The 18922-nt window shown below is 64.4% G+C and overlaps 2 protein-coding genes across 2 annotated transcripts; both read right to left on the reverse strand.

The window, feature by feature from the left end:
* Positions 1-2753: 2753 nt before the first annotated feature.
* CDC6 (cell division cycle 6) lies at positions 2754-6863 on the reverse strand. The gene is made up of 12 exons (XM_048317581.1): positions 6550-6863; positions 6094-6345; positions 5625-5843; positions 5196-5395; positions 4950-5113; positions 4707-4813; positions 4428-4567; positions 4243-4343; positions 4044-4108; positions 3699-3898; positions 3450-3590; positions 2754-3323 (listed from the first exon to the last, which is right to left on the reverse strand). Exons 1-12 carry the CDS (start codon positions 6743-6745, stop codon positions 3234-3236), a joined length of 1875 nt encoding a protein of 624 aa, XP_048173538.1. The 5' UTR covers positions 6746-6863; the 3' UTR covers positions 2754-3233.
* Positions 6864-8368: 1505 nt separating this feature from the next.
* Positions 8369-18513, reverse strand: WIPF2 (WAS/WASL interacting protein family member 2). The gene is given in 9 exon segments (XM_048317593.1): positions 8369-8473; positions 9188-9289; positions 9399-9608; positions 10699-11101; positions 11103-11138; positions 11140-11351; positions 11760-11879; positions 12018-12150; positions 12339-18513. Coding segments are annotated over 9 exon segments (1320 nt in total). The 5' UTR covers positions 12402-18513; the 3' UTR covers positions 8369-8432.
* Between the last annotated feature and the right edge of the window lie 409 nt (positions 18514-18922).

Consider the following 18922-nt stretch of genomic DNA (forward strand, 5'->3'; position numbering starts at 1 on the left):
GATGCTGATCCCAGGAAGGGGATGGCGATGGGGACACGGACATGGACACAGGCTACCCAGCCACATTCTGGGAAGCCAGAAAGGGCACCCAGGGCCCTGCACCCACTAGCACAGACCAGACCCTGCATCACGAGAGCTGGGAGGGCAGTGGGGCAGGAGCTCCCCTGGGAAGACACACATGTGAGGCGTGTGGCCAGCCTCAGCACATACCCCGGGGGGAGTCACACTGGCCCCCTACTGCCCAGGACTCCTGCGTGCCTGTCAGGATCCCACACCGGAGGGTGGTGCCCACCAGGCCACTCAGCACATTCCCGTGCCTCAGTTTCCCCCGTGTGCTCACCAGAGCGAGCCTGGATGCTCTGGCCAGTCGTGGCCAGCCAGGCCGGGGCACCCCCAGCCCGGAGCGGCCGCTGGCCCCCTCCCCGCACACCGGGGCCGCGGCGGCGAGGCCCAGGCGCCGGCATGTGCTCAGCCCAGTGGAATGTGCCAAATCACTCCCAGATGTGCACGGCGGCCACTCCGACCCCCCTCCGCTCCCACCGGGGCAGCCGCCGGGCACCGGGGACCCCTGGGCACAGCACCGCGGGACTGAGCCCATCACCGGCTGGATCCTGCCCGGCCATGGCGCCCAGCCCCGTCCCGTCCCGCGGCGTCGCGGCACCGAGGCCCGGCAGTGCCCCGGCAGCGGGTGGCAGGGCGCGGCAGGAGGTGCCACGAAGACACGAAGGGTGGCCGTGTCCCCATCCCACTGAGGCCCCACAGAGCTCGCCCGGCGCGGGGTGCGGCGGGGTCGTGCGGGGTCCTGCCCCGCACCCCCGGCCCCGGTGCCAGGCGGGAGCAGCCGAGCGGAAAGGGGCTGTCAGATGGAATCTGGGTGCCGGCGGTGACGGCGCGGCGGGAGGCGGCCGTGCCCGCCACGTGGCCGCTTATGTAAGGAGAGTGCAAGGGAGGACAGCGAGGCAGCCGGGGCACCGGGGACAGCGCCGAGGGGACGCCGAGCCCCCGCCGAGCACTCGGGCGGGTGCGCGGCCGGACGTGCGCGCGTGGGGCTGCCCACGGCACAGCTGGGCACTGCCCGGCCCCGTGGGCACGGCACGTGTGTGCGGGGACAGGGGCCAGGGGGACACGTGTGGTGGAGCGGTGGGACAGGACCCCAGCGGCCCCTCGGCCTCCCCACATCACTGCTGGGTGTCCCGGGGTGTCCCCTCGCCACGCTGCTCCCACCGCAGCACTGCCAGCCCTCGGTGACGAACGGCTCCGGCGGGAGCTCCGGCACCCACGCGCCTGGATCCAGCTGCGCCATCGATTTTTCATCCACTGCGGCAGAGAGCGGAGCTGGGGCTGGCACTGGCATGGCCAGGGGGGCCGTGTCCCCCACGCTGCCCTGCTGTCCCCATCCCCACGCACACAGCCAGGACACCTCAGGGACAGTGCTAGGACTGGCAACTCTCCAGCCTCGCCGTGGCCAGTGTGGCCCAGATGTGGGGGAGTCCTTGTGCCCTGCCTGCGCCTGCCTGTGCCACCATCACCTCAGCCATCACCGTGGGGGGACACAGGGGGACCAGGGTTGGAGCAACTGGGGGTACAGAGGGAGAAGGATGCCCGCCTGCGTCACCGCCACACCACCGCAAACCCACACGCTGCCAGGCGCTTCCTTCCTGACACTGTCACCGTGTGCCGTGGGGCTGCGTCACTCCCTTGGGCTGGCGTAGGGCAGGACGTGGCCACCGTGGTCCATGGGGATATGGGGATCAGCGGATAGCCCATGCTCAGCCCAACTCTGCCTACAGGCAGGACAATGCCGGTACCCGCTCAGCCCCAGGACCCGGTGACAGGCGGCAGGGTCACAGTGCCTGCTGAGCCCCACGGTGTGGGGAGGGTCCCCCCGGGCCCCTGATGTGGTGAGGGCACAGGGACACAGCCCAGAGCAGGCAGAGCCTGGGCTGACCCCAGCGCCCGCCCGTGCCGCTGCACACGTCCGACACATGGCAGTGCCGGCTATAAATAGCGCCGGCAGCGAGGGCTGAGCCTGCTCAGGGCCCTCGGGGCTCCCAGATTCCCCCGTGCCCCCCCTGCCTCGGTTTCCCCACTGCTCCCCACAGCCAACGGGGACTGATGTGTCCCCAGGGTGTCCCCTGGCCCTGCAGCAGCAGAGAGAGGGGGCATCCAGGGGCATCACCAGGCTCCCCTTTGTCTGTCCTTGTCCTGGGCACCCGGTGCAAATGTCTCCGTGTCCTGTGCCCTGCGGGGATCCCACAGGCCACAGAGCTGGAGGGCAGAGCCAGGGTGGAGCTGGGACAGAGCAGGGCCACGCGCTGGAGCCACGGAGAAACTGACACACACTGGGGGCTCCAGTACTACAATCCTCCCCCATCACCAACACCCCATCCCTGGCCAGGAGCTGCTGAGGGGCAGCCAGGGGTCCTGGGGGACAGGGTGGGACAGCAGAGGTAGGGTGTGATGGAGGGAGGTGGGGCACAAGCAGAGTCTCATCCCCTCCCACTCCCCCCCCATTTGGAGCCCCCAACACTCCCCCCCCCCCGCAATGAGGAAGCTGCAAAATTAGGTCAAAGCGTCCATTATTTAACAGAAACGGAGGATCTGGGGCCAGGAGCTGAGAGGGGAGCCGGAGCCCAGGAGAGGGGTTGGAGTCCAGGAGAGGGGCTGGGGAGGACAGGGTGGGGTCCCCACAGCTGTGGGGCAGGCAGGGAGGGGGGGAACAGGGGTGAAACAGGGTGGACAGGAGCCAGAGCTGAACCAGGACGACTTTATTAATGGCAGGAGATAAAGGGGTTCCCACTGTCCCCCCACCCCCAGGGGTCCCTGCACCCCCTCTGCCACTGCCAGCACTGGGAAGATTCTCCCTGCAGCCAGAGTGGTCCAGAAGGTCCCAGAGAGCCTCAGAAGGCTCTGAGAAAGGCAGGAGCAGCACTGGACCTGAGGATCACACACCGGGGTGGCAAGGGGGGTCAGGAGCACCCACCCCACCCTGCAAAGGGGCTGGGGGGGCCACAGAGGGGCTGGGGGATGTCTCAGCCTCCTGCCTCAGCCACACAGAAATCATAATACAACATTAATAATATTATTATATTAAAAATATTCATAAAAAGACCCCAGACTGACAGCCCCAGGGCAGAACTTGACAAACGTCCAAGACCATGAGAGCCATTTGTCTGCTCTTGCCACAGCAGCAAAATCCCCCTTGAGGCCCTGGGGAGGGGGCTGCTGGGGGGTTAGTGCAGCCCCTGGGCCAGGATGCTGCCCACCAGCGCCGTGTCCTGCAGCCTGTGCTCCAGTGCTGCCTCCTCCAGCATCAGGGAAACCTGGGCAGGAGAACAGGGATGCTCAGCACCGTGCTGCCAGATCCTGCCCCAGTCCCACCCCTGGATCGTGTCCTATCACTGGACCCCAGCGCTGTCACCAGACCCTGCCCTGCCACCCCACAGTACCTTGGCCAGCCGGGCCTCCTTGGCCTTCTTGAGCTCGAGGACACCACGGGACTCCAGGAGGGTGACAAGGGACAGACACTCGGCCTGGTCGACGGTGGGGAGCTGCTGCCGCCTGCATACCTGGCTGTAGGTGTCGTGGAGCTGGGGAGGGCAGGGGGGGTCACACTGCAGCAAAACACCCGAGAGACACCCCAGGGACGCCCACCTGCTGCCCAGGTCCAGCCCTGAGAGGGTCCCACTGCCACTCACCTTCCCCAGGGTCACCTCACGGGCATGTGAGTGCCGGGCAAGCAGGAGTAGGGAGCAGAGCAGCACCTTCTGCTGCAGTGGGAAAGTGTCCTGGGCCCCCCGGGACCCCGCTGCCAGCCGGTCCCCAAACACCTCCGAGAGCACCTGGGAGATGTGCAGGAGCCCCACGCGCTTGGGGACAGGGGACACCGGGGACTCACCTGTGGGACAGAGAGAGGATCCCAGGACGGTGAGAAAGGGGAGGTGGTAGCGGAGAGAGGTGCCCCACAAAGGGAGCCCAGACTCCCACTGAGGCGATCCCGGAGGATTCCCCCCAGGGTTTTGGCTCTGGCAGCAGTGACTCACCCCCAGGCAGCGGCTTGAGCAGGGTCTGGCCTCGCACCTCCAGCTCCACCACCTCCACGGCGCGCCTGGGGAGGGACAGCCCTGAGCTCCAGGCAGAGCACGCACCCCTGGCATGGGCACCCCGGCGCAGGGAAGCCATGGGGACTCGCAGGGGACCAACCTGGCCCTGGCACCACTGGGTTTTAGGGCACACACTGACCTGCAGACATCCAGGGCCTTGCGAGCATCACCAGAGACTGCAGAGACTTTGCGGGCACAGAACTGGAGCGCAGCAGAGTCCAGGACAGGGTCACCGGCCACCTGCGAGGCACCAGGGCCATCAGCACTGCCACCCATGTGGACAAAGGACCCCATGTCCCCCCACTGTCCTCCCTGTGTCCCCACCTGCCCCAGCCGCTCCTGCAGGATGCGGGTGAGCTGCTCCTTGGTGTAGGGTGGGAAGTGCAGCAGCTGGGGGCTGCCACCTGGGTGGGCTCCCAGCCTGGCCAGGCTCCGGTCTGTCAGGTCCAGGGCATTGGCCAACCCTGAAGGACAAGGAGAGGAGAAGGATGAGGGCTGTTCTCCAAGGAGGGAGCAGGAGGGGGCTGCAAAGGCAAGCCCCCCATCAACCCCTCAAGAGAGGGAGGGTTCCCAGGGCAGCAGTGCCACGCTCTGCAGACTCACCCACGAGGACGAGCCTGGAGCTAGGCATCTGGGGCCACTCAAAGAGGGTGTAGAGCACGTCCTGGCCTTTGCTCTCCAGCTGGTCCAGCTCATCCAGCACCAGGAGGCTGCGGGAGAGCCCAGATCAACCCCTGCTCTGTCCCCTCACAGCACCCCAAGCAGGGAGAGCAGAGCTGCTGCCAGGCTGCCTCTCCTGGCATCCAGGGGAGATCCCACGCCACCCACCACAGACAGGGAACTCACACCATGGGCCCCTGGGCCATCAGATGCTTCTCCAGGCGCCGGATACGCTCCCGGCCAGTGGCCACAGGCAGCCCCAGCTGCTGTGCCAGGGCAGGGAAGACGCTCTGGGGGCTGCCCAGTGCCATGCAGTTCAGCACCACAGTCCTGCTCCCAGCCAGCTCGTCCTGCCGGGAATGGGAATGTTACACCCGACCCACTGCCCCCAGGCCCCAACAGCAGCCCCACAGCCGTGGCCATGGCACACACCTTGCAGTCGAGCAGAACACGGCTCAGACAGGCTGTTTTCCCGGTCCCAGGGGCCCCAGACACGTAGAGGCTGCCGGGACGGCGCCTCAGGACGTGCTCCCGCAGGAACTGCCGGAGGATCCCCGTCTCCCGCTCCCTGCCCTGGAGCCGGTCGGGGACGGCCGCATGCAGCACCTGCTTGGCCTGCTGGTAACAGGTACCTGCATGGGGAGCAAGAGGGCTCAGGGAGGGATGCAGCATTGCTGGGACCCCATCCCAACTGATCATCATCCCCATTCATGTCCCCATCCCTATCCCTGGCTCCGTCCCCCACCTCATCCCCATCCCTTGCTTCACCCTCAACTCTACCCCTATCACCATCCCCATCCATACCCCCATCCCTATCCCTATCCCATCCATAACCCCATACCCGGCCCTGCCCACACTCACCTTCCTGCCGGAAGAGCCGGCTGCGTCGCTGCTGCCCACCGAGCCCTGAGCTCCGAGGGGTCTCTGGCCCCCCACTCCGCGGGGATGGCCCCAGGCCCTTGGGCTGCTCAGGAGAGGCCGAGGGGTCCCCAAAGAGCAGGCGACGGCCCCGGTTCTCCTTGCTGCGCTTGGCCGGGGAGCCAGGCAGGGCATGGGGGACATTGCACAGGTTGTCATCACCTGCGGGGGCAATAGGCTGGTGGTGACACGGGGCCAGTCTCCCTGGGGGACTTTGCACTTCAGCTCCCCCAAAAAACCCGCGGGAGCAGCTCTTCCTTCCAAAATGGGGATGAAGCCGAAAACGCAGCTGGGCCAGAGCCGGAGTGGGGCTGGGCCCTTCTGTCTGCCCCAGCCCTCTGGGGTGAGAAGGGAGATGCGCCCCCCACCATTCCCGGGGGTCCCCGGCGAAGAGGACAGAGGAGGGACTCACCCAGGCGCTTGCGGGGGCTCAGGGGCTGCACTTTGGGGCTCAGAGGCTGCGCTGTGACACGGCCTGAGCGTGTGTCCGGGGTGGCCTGGCCGGGATCGGCGGGGCCCGAGGCCTTGGAGCGCGGCGAGGGGCGCAGAGCAGGGGCGTCGGGGTCGCTCTTGGCCGGGGGGGCGGCGAGGCGGCGGGCGCTCCTCGTGCGGGGGAAGCCGATGGTGGGCTGGCTCTGCGGGCTCTTGCTGGCCATGGCGGGGGCTGCGGGTAGAGGAAGACAGCGGTCAGAGGGCGGGACCCTGGTCAGGTGAGAAAGATCCCAAGCCCTGCGGGTCCCAGTAACCCCCTGCCCCCCCAATCCCAGTCCCTACCACGCTGTCCCCCATCTCTGGCTCCCGTGTCCCCCTAAGCCCCCCCCAGATCCCCTCCGGGTCCCCGCCGGGTCCCGCAGCTGCCGCCACCGACCTTCTCGCGCCAAATCAACCCCGGTTCCGCAATTCCCGCCACCAGGCCCGTCTGGCCCCGCCCCTTTCCCCCCATTGGCTGCGCCTCCGCCACCGCAGCCAATCGCCGCGGCCGGAGGAAGGGCCGCAACAGCGCAGCCTATCAGCGAGCGCACCCGAGGCACGGCGGAAGGCGCCGAGCGCGGCACGCGGGGCATGCTGGGAGTTGTGGTCTGCGGGCGGGTAGTCAGCGCTCCCAGTATCCCCAGTGCTCCCACGGCCCGCGCCCTCCAGTCCGGCCTTCCCCGTACTCCCAGTGCCACCAGTACCTCCTATACTGCCTTTCTACTGCCGCTCAGTCTTGTCTCTCCATGCTCCCAGTACTCCCCACCCTTCCTCCTAGTGCTCCCAGTATTTCCCACCACGCTTGCCCCATGCTCCCAGTGCCCACACCCTCCAACCCCCCTCCACCTGCTCCCAGTAACCACAATCCTCCTTCCCAGTGGTCCCAGTGCCTTCCTACTGTTCTCCCAGTGCCTTCCTACTGTTCTCCCTCCACCCTGTCTGCCAGAGTACTCCGTCCCCAGCCCTTGGGGCATCACCCTCAAGAAAGGGGTTCCTGGGCACACACCCCCCCTTAGACAGTGTCCATGACATCATTTATCACTTAATTACTTTTATTTAAATGCAATTTCCAGCTCCTCCAAATTCCTCTGTTCCCTTTTAAAAGGGCCCCTCGCTCTGGGAGGGGCAGAACCGTGTGGAACCTTTATTTAACCCAAAGGGTAGCACTGGGGGGTGGGGCTCATTCTCCAGAGAAACCCCCCACTCACCCCTCACCCACCTCGCTCCAGCCTCAACAGGGAAAGGTCCATCATCATAGAAAAAAATTCCCCTGAATGAGCCCCGAACCCGTCTGCAGGGGTGCAGCCTCCCCACACCCCCTCCCCTTCCTGCTACGGTGCTTTACAGGTACAAAGAGATCAGTAACTACGTTAGTGTGACCCCCCCCGCGGGAACACGGAGAGTCCGGCCGGGACCACCCGTCGGACAGGGAGTGTAAGGCAAAACATCACCGGCCCCCCTGGCGCAGCCCCAGGGCCCCCCACGCACCCCCCGATGCGCCAGTCCCAGCACAAACGGGCCCCCCATGTAATTAGTGTTTACTCGTTAAAATGCTCAAGTTTGGGGGGGGTCAGCAGTGAGAGCCAGGGGAACCCGGGGGGGAGTGCCAGGGGAGCAGCGGTTTTGGGGGGGGGTACATGGGGGTGGCCCCCCCCATGGGGTCAGGGAAAGGGAGTCCCCACCAGCCTGGCACTGTCGGGGTGTCCCTGCATGGTCCCACTCACGTTCCCCCCCTGCCTCCACTGGCTCCTGTGCAAAAAAGCAATGGGCTGTGCCGGGATAACGAGGTTCCGCTGGGATCACGAGGCTCTCCCAGGATAACGAGGTTCCACCGGGATAACGAGGCTTTCCTGGGATAACAAGGCTGTGCCGGCCTGTCCCTGCTTCCCCTCGCTCTGGGGGTCTCACAGCATGTCCATTCCCTGCCTGACCCCAGCTCCTCTCCATGAGCCCCCCTGGTCCCAACAGCCGGCACACGGCTCGGCCTCAAGTCCCGTGCTCGGCTCCCAGGCAGATCCCAACCCGGGATCCATGAGGAGGAATGAGGGATGGACTCATCCAGGCTTGCCATGAGGTCACTGAATCCTGGGGGGGTGCATAGATGAGGCGGGGCTGGTGGAAGGCGCTGGACTGGGGGGATCCGCTCGTCCTGGGAAAACCGGAGAGGCTGGGAGTGTGTCATGCAGGATCCGGGGGGCTGGGAGCTGGGGGGGTCCGGCTGAGGAAGGGGAAGGAGGTCCATGTCTCTGCTCTGGAACAATCCACCTGCACAGTCCGGTTTCACCTGGGGATGGGGGGCAGAGGGGGGGCCCCACGCGTAGCTGGAAGACAAGGAAGCCTGTTGGAAGCGAGAGCTCCGCAGAGCCGGATCCAGCACGTCTGCTTTCCCTCCTCCACACCCCCGCGCCAGCTGCCGGCCCCCCCCCCCCCCCCCGACCTCCCCGCGGAGATCTGGAGCCTGGGATTTGTGCCTGGCAGCAGCCGCTGCAGCCGCACCGAGCTCGGGGCTTTTCAAACCCGCATTAAACATTCATGGCTCTAAAAATAAACGAGCATCCCATTCTCCCCGGAGTCTCCGCCGGGATCCGCAGCGCTGACGCGCGGCACCAAGGGCACTTTGAGCTCTGCCGGGTCCGAGCGCCGGTGCTTGAGGCCTATCCTGGGATACACGGGGGGTCTGCACCCCCCCAGCCCATGCCCAGCCCTGGCTGTGGGGTCCTTCGAGATCCCCTCTGGTACCAAAGGTGCTCAGCACAGGCAGGAATGAGCCCTGCAGCATTTCCCAGCAGGCAAACCGGGAGCAGGCGGGATAGGGCATCTGCACAGCCCAAATATCTGGCCCCTCTGCAGCACAGAGAGTTGCCTTCAGGGCTCGCTACCCCTGGGAATGGGGCTCAGCACTCCCAGGAACACAGGCAGGGCCCAGGACAAGACCGCTGCACCACCCAACCCTGTGCAGGGACAAACAGGACAGTGCCAGCCCCGAGGACACAGAAGGGGAGAAGGAATTTGGGACATCCCCTCCTCCTCCTCACCTCTGTTTGTTTTGCTGGGGTAGATTCTCTGGAAGTATTTATATTCCTCTGGGGCTGGGAAGTCTTCGACAGGATGAAAGGAGTATTTGGATTCAAAGTCATCTGTGAACAAACGGGAAAAGGGGCAGGTGAGGGAGGGGGGCTCTGGGGGAGCCTGGCCAAAGCCACGGGGCTCGGCTCCGAGGGGAATCCGTGCAGGGGTCCCACTCACCCAGGAATGCTCTGACAGTGGAGATGGAGTCCCGGTGCCCATTCCGCACGGGCGGCGGTGGCGGCGGTGGCCCGGCCGGGGTCCGGGTGGGCGGCGGCGGGGGCTTCCCCCGGCTGGGGGGCTCGGTGGGGCCGTGCAGTCTGTAGGGGGGTGGGGGCGGGGGGGCATCGCGCCCTCCGTTCCGCAGCATCGGCGGTGGGGGCGGGGGGGCTGCAGGGACGGCAGGGACAGCGGGGTCAGCGCCGTGCGGCGTTCCCGGGGCAAACCCAGGGACATCCCTCGCAGCATTCCGGGCCAGCTGCTGTGCCAGACCGCGGCCCAGGGATGCTCCTACGCGTGCCCGGAGATTTCCTGCTCGCTCCCGACATCTGCATTCCTCATCATCTGCAGTGCAGGGACCAGCCAGCCCCACTGTCCCCCGGCTCAATGCCCACCCCGGCGGCTGCCCCAGCCCCACGTGCTCCCAGCCCCACATGCTCCCAGCCCACGCTGGGCACAGGTCCCTCCACACCAGAGGGGATCCCAGGAGCAGCTACAATCCCACACATCCCCGAGTCTGAGGGCAGTGGCTCCACATGGAGCCAAGATGCTGCCTGCCAGGACTGGAAGCCACATCCGCAGTGCCACCGAGGCAGTGACAGGACCCACGGCCCCTCTGACCCACCTCTCGCTCCTGCCCAGCCTCCCGCAGAGGCTCGGTGGCAGTTCGTGCTCCTCATTAGCCTAATTACACACAGGCTGACAGCGCAGATCCCCAGCTGTAGCTCTGAGGAGGGATTCTGGCAGGGCCAGAAGGACGGAGCGGCTTGGCAGGGGCCCAGGCAGGAGCTGCGGTCTGGACACAGAGCCCAGGAGTGCACGGGGGGGCACCGGGGTGCAGCCAACACCAGTCCCAGCCACAGGGACACACTCCCGAGGGCTGCACACCCAGGGAAAGGCTTCTCTCTGCTCTGCCATAGCTTTTTGCACCCTCCCAGTGACATTTAGGAAACTCAGGGGAGCAGCCACAGCACACACAGCTGTGCTCTGTCACATTCTCACCTCCCACCCCAGGACAGCATGGGCAGGAGTCGCCCAGCCACAACCCGCCGTCAACACCAGGCCTGGAAGGAGCTTGATGGTCATGGGACATGACCAAGGACATGTGTTAAATATGGCACTGCAACTACTGCCCTGGCTCGGCCCCTACACCGCATGCAGAAGCCACTCTGTGCCCCGAAGCCAATTCTTGCCCATCACCTCCCACCAACTCCTGCCCGTCCCAGCTGCCCCCAGGCACTGCAGAGCGAGTGGCTCTTACCTGCTCCACGGCTTGGGGGGTCTCTGGCCGGCGGTGGGGGGCGGCTGCTCTGCAGGGACGGGGAGGCAGCAGTGGGCGGCGGCGGTGCCAGACCCCGCAAAGGGCCCGGCGCCTTCCTGTGCAAGGAGTTGTGTCTCTGCGGCAGCTCCGGGGCCGACTCGCTGCTGGGGCTGGAAGGGCCGTTGGGGACACCGGGGGGTTGCCGGTAAGGGGGAGGCGGAGGGGCAAGAGACTGGCCCTGAGCCCCTGACCGGAGACTGACTGGGGAGGGAGGGGGTTTGATGGGCGGCGGGGCGGGAGGGCCGTCCCTGCTGCCAGGCAGGCGCTGTCCTGGGGTGGGCGGCAGCGGCTTCTCCCGGTTGTAGGGCGAGGCCTTGGCGTGCGCTGGAGGGGGGGCCGGGGGGGGCAGCGGCACGGCGTCCCGGCGGCGGGGGCGGCGGGGGCCGAGGAGCTGTGCTTCATGCCGGTGCCGCCAGCGGTGCCGGGCCGGGACAGGTCAGGCAGGGAGGGCCTCTGTGTGCGCGGCAGTTCCGGTGGGGACCCTCGGCTGCTGTCGGCATCGTCCTGAGGGCGGCTGTTGCTGGCCGGCACGGGGGGCCTGGGGGCAGCTGCTCGGGCGCCAGGGACTTGCAGTGTTTGTTTAGTGGAGCTGTCTGCAGGGAAGGAGAGCACAGTGAGGGGCTGAGCACAGCATGGGAGCAGTGCCCTGTCCGTGCAGAGCCACGGCCGAGGAGGGCCAGGCCGCAGGGACAGCTGTCTGGCACAGGCAGGGAGCTGGCACCAAGCACAGCCACACACGACTCCTCTCTCACCACTCTACTCTGTGGCCACCACAGAGAACACACAGAGTTCAGCAATACACGAAACTCCTGCGCCCTCCAAGAGGTCTGCGTGTGGGACTGAGGTTCAGGGAGGGTGTAGCTGGCCTGTGCCATGCTTGGGATGTGATTTGGGGTCCTGCATCTGGAACCCCCAGGGAAACAGAGTGAGATCCTCAACCCCTTCCTGCTCAGGGCCCTCCCCAGGGACCCCCACGCAGACCACAGGCCTGTGGCCATTACCTGAGCTGTCCTTGGCTCCCACAGGTCTGAGCTTGGGAACGCCGCCTTGGAAGAGGCCGCCCTTGGGCTGGATGGCGGCTGAGCTGGAGCCGTAGCTGCTGCTGCCGCCGCCCTTGGGCTCTGGAAGGAGGGAGACAAAGAGGTTAAACCTGGAATTATCTGCTCCTCCAATGAGGAGCTGCTGGGAACCAGATGGGCAAGTGCTCTGAAGGGCACAGCAGCACCTAGCATGGGGCCGGCAGCCTCCAGAGGACTCACTTTCCAGGATGGGTGCACTCCGGTCATTGATTTGGGTCACTTTCCTGAGCTTGGTCCCCTTACAGATGTCCTGCAGGAGGGCCCCGCGGCCCCGCTGCTCCTCTCGGCTCAGCTTCGGCGGCTCCGTGTTCGCCTGGAGAGGAGCAGCAGCAGCTCAGCACTTCCCCGGGACCCCCTGGCGCAGGCACAGCCCAGCTCCACATTCCCGCCCCCCGGAGCACCCCACCCCTGCCACAGCCAGCCTTCTCCAGGGGCAATTCCCCTGGTGAGTGGCCCCACGTGGGGACAGGCCACCTCCCCACCCAGCGAGGTGACCCCTACCTGACTGAGGGTGGGGGGTGGCGGGGGGCCGGGGGGCGGCGGCGGGGGAGGAGGGATCGGCATCCTGGCGGCTCCGGCTGCTCAGTGCTGGGGGCAGGCCTGGGCACTCATGCCTGCGGGAAGGGAGGAAGTGGTCAGGGAACATGGGGAAAGCCGGTGGTGAAACACAGCCCCGGGGAACTGTGCTGGTGCCCTGTGCCTGGAGCTCATGCAGAGGAGCAGCTGGAGCTGCTCTCCCAGGTTGTCCCAACGCCCTGGAACAGCAGGTCCCAGAGGTGGGAAGCAGCACATCCCCACCCCAAATGCCCAGAGCCCTCACAGCGCCTGCAGCCAAAACCTAGGACAGGTCTCACACAACCACCTCGCTCGGCAGAGAAAACCCAGCCAAACTGATCCTGCACCATCCATCCAGCTCCTCCAGCTGCAGCTGGAGGCTGCTCACTTGGGAGTGCGACAGTAGCCCGCCAGCACTGGCACGTGGCCCCATGGTGTCTCCAGCCAGGGCCAGGGCAAATCTGCCAGATGGCTCCAGCTCCATGGCAGCCAGAGCAGCACATGACTGTCCTGTGGCTCCCATCCCCGAACTTCCCAGCCTCTTGTCTCCTACATCAATAACCCCCCAGCACCGAAGGCTCTCTGCACCCCACGACTCCAAAGCCCCCTCAAAGCTGTCCAAGCAATGAGGGAAACCAGCTTTCCCAGCATAGATCTGGCAACGTTCCACTCCAACTCATCACAAGCCCAGAACGAACCTGTCTGGCACCACGGCTCACCTGGAACAGCTCCCGGGGCTCTGCAGGGCCCGGCAGCTCTGGTCGGCACTGGAGACAGAGCACAGAGAGAGCAGGGACAGGAAGAGGAGCCTGAATCACTGGGAGGTCACAGGCCCTCGTGCCACTGACAGCAGCGCTCAGGTAGGGCCATCCTGCAGCACAGGCTCAGGGAACAGGAATGTGATGACTGGAGGCATTGCTCACCACAAGGAGAGTCCCAGGCACTCGGGGCAGACCCTGAGGCAGGGGACAAATGTCCCTCTCTGGGCCATGGATGTCTTTCCCACAGGAAAAGCTATTCCATAGTCACTAACGGGAACCACACCACCAACAGGAGGTAAGGACAGGGCAGTTTCACACCTGAAACTTCCAATTTCCAAGCCATGACCTCCAGGGCAGGTGACAGAGGGCACGGGAACAGCCCCCACCGCAGGGAAAGTTCCTTTATGACTCAGGTTTGTACCAGGTACTAACAAGCAGATCCCTTCTCATCTCCTGCTAGATAAACTACAACTTCCTAATCCCACAGGACACAGGTCCATCCTCTGTCAGACATTCCCGAGGTGTGAGAACGGGAAGCACAGAGCAGCAGCACGGCTGCCACAGCAGCGGCTCCCCTGCCCTCAGGCAAACCACACGCTCTGGGGTTCAGGGAAATAAATAAAGAAATGCCTGAACTGCCCTTTAATTAAAATCAGCTCTTCTACCCTGTGAGAACTCCTCAGCTACAGCCTCATCAGGAGGACATTCCTCCTTCTATCTTCTCGCATTTTCCAAGCCACCCAAGACTCCCAGTGCCCTCCCCCTAACAAACACGGTGCTCCTTCACCCCAGCCCAAGCTCAAGGCCTCGCACCCAAGAGCCGACGTCCATCGATCCCTCCGGACACTCCAGAGTCGGGAACAACGCCCAGCAAACCCATCTGGCCTGTGCCTTTCCCACTGGAGCAGGATCACAGACGGCTCAGAGCGTGCTCGTCTCGGACGTGTTGGAACAGGAACTCTTTTCCCTGTGCTCCTTCCCACCTGCAGTGGGATCGCAGGGCCGGGGTGGCACGAGTGGCTCCGGGCAGAGCCCCAGCCGTGCTGGATCAGCTGCCAGAGGGAATTAGCAAGGATCCAGCTGAGGAAGGCGTCGGGTAATGAGACTCCTGATTCGGGCTCATGTGTCACAGCCCTGAGCCAGCACAGGACTGATGCCAGGGCCACCACCTCTGCTCCCGACCCACGGGAACGTCACACATTGTGTCCCCGCTCTGCTCCTGTGCCAGCTGGTTACTCCCAGGGTGACACTTCCCTCGGTGGCCCCTGTGACAGGGATGCATCTCACAGACAGACAAACAGGGGTTTGTCAGCTGGCATAAACCATCCAGTGCCATCTGTGCCAGGCCAGCACTGCTGGGGTCTCTCCGTGTGACCTGCTGACACCCTGCGACAGGCTCCGGACAATCCACAGGGACAATCCACAGGGACCTGGAGGACAAGGGGGTATTTCTACAGACAGACCACGAGTCACTGTCTCCCCTCTAAGGTGCCCTTACAGCAAAACCTGTGCTGGGATCCAGGCTCTGACCTAGAAGAGCAAGAGGAAGGGAGGGAAGAGTTTAAGCTAAAGCAGCTTGAGGATAAACTGGAGCTGAATTCCCGAGAAACAGGTCATTCCGTTTCGGCGCACGGCCCCGTTCAGGCTGGGGATTAATAGCAAAGGTCACATTGAAAAACCAAAATCAAGAGGCCCCGAACTCAGCACACGGGTGGGAACGGTGCCTTTGAAATACAGCCTGGATCTTTCATGTGCAAGAAGACAGACCCAGCTGATACAGATTAGGGAGACAGGAGCTAAATCCTCCAGGAAAAGAAAAAAGGGGGGAGTTCTCCTCCCAGCACCCCTTCATGCCTGGCAGAAGCCATCCCTGTGAACAACGCTCTGACTTCTCCGCGCTCCTTCTCCTTTGTTCTTCCGTACCAGGACCCTTTCACCAAGACACATCAGAGCCTCTGAGGGCTCCATATGCCGTAGTGGCAGCTCCCTGTGCTCGCAGAGAAAGTGGCTGGGAAGAGCTGAATCCAGAGACACCAGCGGATCAAAGCTGGGCTGAGGCAGGAGGGGCAGGTTTACACAGTGCCTTTGCTTTTCCAATCCAAACCAAACCTTAGGAAAGCTCTGAGCAAAGAGTGAGGAAAACAAGGTGTGAAAAGATGTCCCACGGGAGGAGGGAGAGGTCAGGAGATGAGGTGACCCTATGGAAAGCTGCTTCAGAGCTGCTGTTCCACAGGCTGGAGCCCACCATGGCCACAGACCCCTCGGCGGTGTTTTGGATCAGCACTTCCCTGTCAACCCTGAGACCAAAACACTACTAAATCCCAAGAACCTGACATTCAGCTGCCCCTTGTCCCCTAAAAGCAGCCAGATTGGGCAGATCCGGCCCGGCCAGGGAGACATGCCACATTTTCCAGGCATTTTTCAAGTCCCTGTTTGCTGTGGAGGGAATTGAAACACCCTCCCCAGCAGCAGCCCTCATCCCGGGGGGATTGCTGCTGGAGCAGGACAGGCAGCAGCAGTGACCTTCAGCCGCCTATTTCCTCGCTTTTCAGGGGGATTTGGGCTCCGGGCTGATTTGTATTTCACATTTGCAAGCCCGAGCTGCAGCGCCTCATCCTCAGGGAGGCTTTGAACTGCAGATCAAGAGGAATTTCCACCCTCTGATGTCGGTGCAGAAATGCGGCCGCACCGGTTTGGGAACGACTTCCAAGGCTGGACCTCTCCAACACCCGCCCCCGCGCCTTTATCTTCCCTCTCTTCCCATCCAAACCCGCAGTTCCTCGTTACCCCCTCCCAAATTCCGAGCCTGTCCTCCGCAGCCTGACATTCCTGCCCGCTCCCGAGGAGCTGAGGATGCTACATAAATAATTTATCCTGAGCGACAGCCATCGCAGGATTTAAGGTCATTCAGGCTTTTAAAATCCTATCAGCATGCTTCCCGAGCCGAGCTGCCAGCTCCATTTGGAGCATCCCGCGGAGCCGGCGCATCCCTGCGTGCAGACAGACAGACACGCTCCGGCCCCGTGGGATCCAGACGCTCCCTGTGAATTATTAACGACCCGCGGGCTCTGACGAGGCGTTTTTAACAAAAACTCCCAACTCCAGAGTTTCTAACTCCTCAGGGATGAGCTCCACAGCCTCAGTTTCCCCATCCACCCACGGCTTCTACAACTTCAGTTTCCCTATCCATCCACAGCTTCCACATCCTGTTTTCCTCTCCACAGCTTCCTTGGCCTCAGTTTCCCTATTCACAGTTTCCCTATTCCCAGCTTCCAAAGCCTGAGTTTCCCTATTCCCAGCTTCCCCTGCCTCAGTTTCCCCACTCCCAGCTTCCACAGCCTCAGTTTGCCCACCCCTGGCTTTCCCATTCCCAGCCACGGAACCCCCAGCTCAGTCTGTCCCTTGCTCCCAGCTCATCTCAGGTCACTCAGCAGCGGAAACCTTTAATCAGGAGCAAGGAATCCTGTCCTGAAATTCCACTGCAGCAAAGGGAAAAGCAGGAAAAGCCCGTCCTGCCAGGCCTGCAGCCTCCCCTGCTGCTCCTCCTTTCCCAAAGAGGCAAAAGGAAGCCAGGAAGGGAGAGGTGGCACACGAGGGGCTGGGCAGGAACCGCTGAATTATTCCAGCGGGAGGAAGTGGCAGGAGACACAGGGACTTCCCGGTTCCTTTGAGCCGGAGCTCGGAATTCCGGGTGCAGCGATCCTGACAGCGATCAAAACAGAGTGAGATCCCGCATTGGACGCGTGCTCCTGGACCACTGGCCTTTCCATCCACCCTGCCTTCAGCATTGTGGGCAGAAAGGCTGTTGGACCGGGAGCAGGGAGTCCTGGATGTGTTTCCCTGGAGCGGGAGGGACAGCTCAGCTCCAGCGTTGCCCAGAAAACCTGTGGCTGCCCTATCCCTGGAAGTGTTCCAGGTTGGATGGGGCTTGGAACAACCCCTTCCAGTGCAAGATGGGATTTAAGGTCATTTCCAATTCAAATCATTCCAGGATTCCATGGAACTCTGTGTCCGTGGTCATCCCTAAGCCGCCACAGGCTCCAAAAAGCCCCCCCCTCCTTCTCCTGTACCCTAAATAGGGTCCCACTCCCTCCCCAGGCAAGCCTCAGTGCATCCCCAGCCCTTGCTGGTTCTGGACACCCACAGGGTGGGGATCCAGGGGGGTCCTGGGAAGGGTGGAAGAGTCTAGTGGGTCAGTGGGGGGGGGGGGGTCCAGAGGGGTCCTGGGAGTCAGTGTGACGGTACCAGGGGTCATAGAAGGGGTCCAGGGGGATCCTGGGAAGGGTGAAGGGGTCCCAGGGGTCACACTGGGGGTCCCTGGCCCCTGGTCCTGCCAGTTCTGGACACTCCCACTGGGGAGGGGACCCTGAGGTGACCCAGGAGTCAGGGGGGAGGGGTCAATGGGGTCATGGTAGAGGTCTCAGAGGTCATAGGGGGACTCCCAGGGGACACTCTGGGGTCAGTCTCCATGGTGGGATCCCAGGCACCCAGCCCTGGCCCCACCACTTCTGGGCAGCCCCAGGCTGGGGGACCAGGGGGGTCCTGGGAAGGGGTGGAAGGGTCCAGGGCATCAATATGGGGGTCTCAGAGGGGTGCCAGGAGTCACAGTGGGGATCCCAGGCCCCCAGCCCTGCCAGCTCCGGAGACTCGCAGGTTGGAGGTCCAGAGGGGTCCTGAGGAGAGGTCCCTGAAGTGCCCCGGGGGTCAGGGTGAAGGGGTCCAGGGGTCAGGGTGGACGTCCCAGACCCCTGATCCCACTGGTTCCAGCCACACCAAAGACGGGAGTCCAAGGAGTGGTGGAGAAGTCCAGGAGGTCAGTGTGGGGATCGCGGGGGAGGCACAGGGGTCACAGTGGGGGTCACAGTGGGGGTCCCCAGGGCACTGGTGCTGCCAGGTGCAGGCACGCCCAGGGTGGGGGCACAAGGAGGGTCCTGGGGAGGGATCCCACACGTAATTCAAAGGTCAGGGTGGAGGGGTCAAGGACAGTGCGGGAGTCTCAGTGGAGGTCCATGGGGGTCCTGGGGATGGGTCTCAGAGGGGACCTGGGGGTCAGAGAGGGGGTCCCCATGGTGGGGGGTTCCCAGGCCCCCAGACCCGCCGGTTCTGGGCATACCCAAGCTGAGGGTCCAGGGCAGTTCTAGGGAAGAACCCAGGAGACCCAGGAGTCAGGGAGGTGGGAGATCTCTCAGGCGTCCCAGGGGTCAGGCTGGGAGGGTCCAGGGGGTCAGTGTGGGGGCTCCAGCCCCCCCGGCCTTGCCGGTTCCTGGCACTCCAAAGCCGGCCCCGCGGACTCCTCAGAGGCCCCAGGGACCCCTCAGCCGGCTCCGAGGACCCTCAGCCGGCCCCGGACACCCCCCCAGATCCGCGCAGGCCTCAGCGCACCCCCCGCCCCGCCGGTCCCAGGCTCCGCACAGGCCCCACGCGCCCACCCCAAGCCACCGCACCCTACACAAGGGCCCCGTGGCCGCAGTCCCGGCCCCCCGAGCCCCGGCCCGGCCCCGCCGATCCCCCCCCAGCCCTCCCCCGCTCACCCGCGGCTCCTCCCGCCGCTCCCGGCCCCGGCCCCAGCCCCGCCGAACGAAATGGCGGTCGTGGCCCTTCTGCGCCTGCGCGACCGAAGCGGATGTGGGCGGGGCACGGCGGGGCACGGCGGGGGCCGCGGCGCCATGATGAGGAGGTCGAGTGGCCATGAGAGAATGCCCCGCCATCGCCATCTTGGGAAGGTCACGCCGGCTGTGTGAACGTCCAGTGCCGCGGCGTCCCGGTGAC

The sequence above is a fragment of the Corvus hawaiiensis genome, chromosome 1 (genome assembly GCF_020740725.1).
Source record: "Corvus hawaiiensis isolate bCorHaw1 chromosome 1, bCorHaw1.pri.cur, whole genome shotgun sequence".
Classification (NCBI taxonomy): domain Eukaryota; kingdom Metazoa; phylum Chordata; class Aves; order Passeriformes; family Corvidae; genus Corvus; species Corvus hawaiiensis.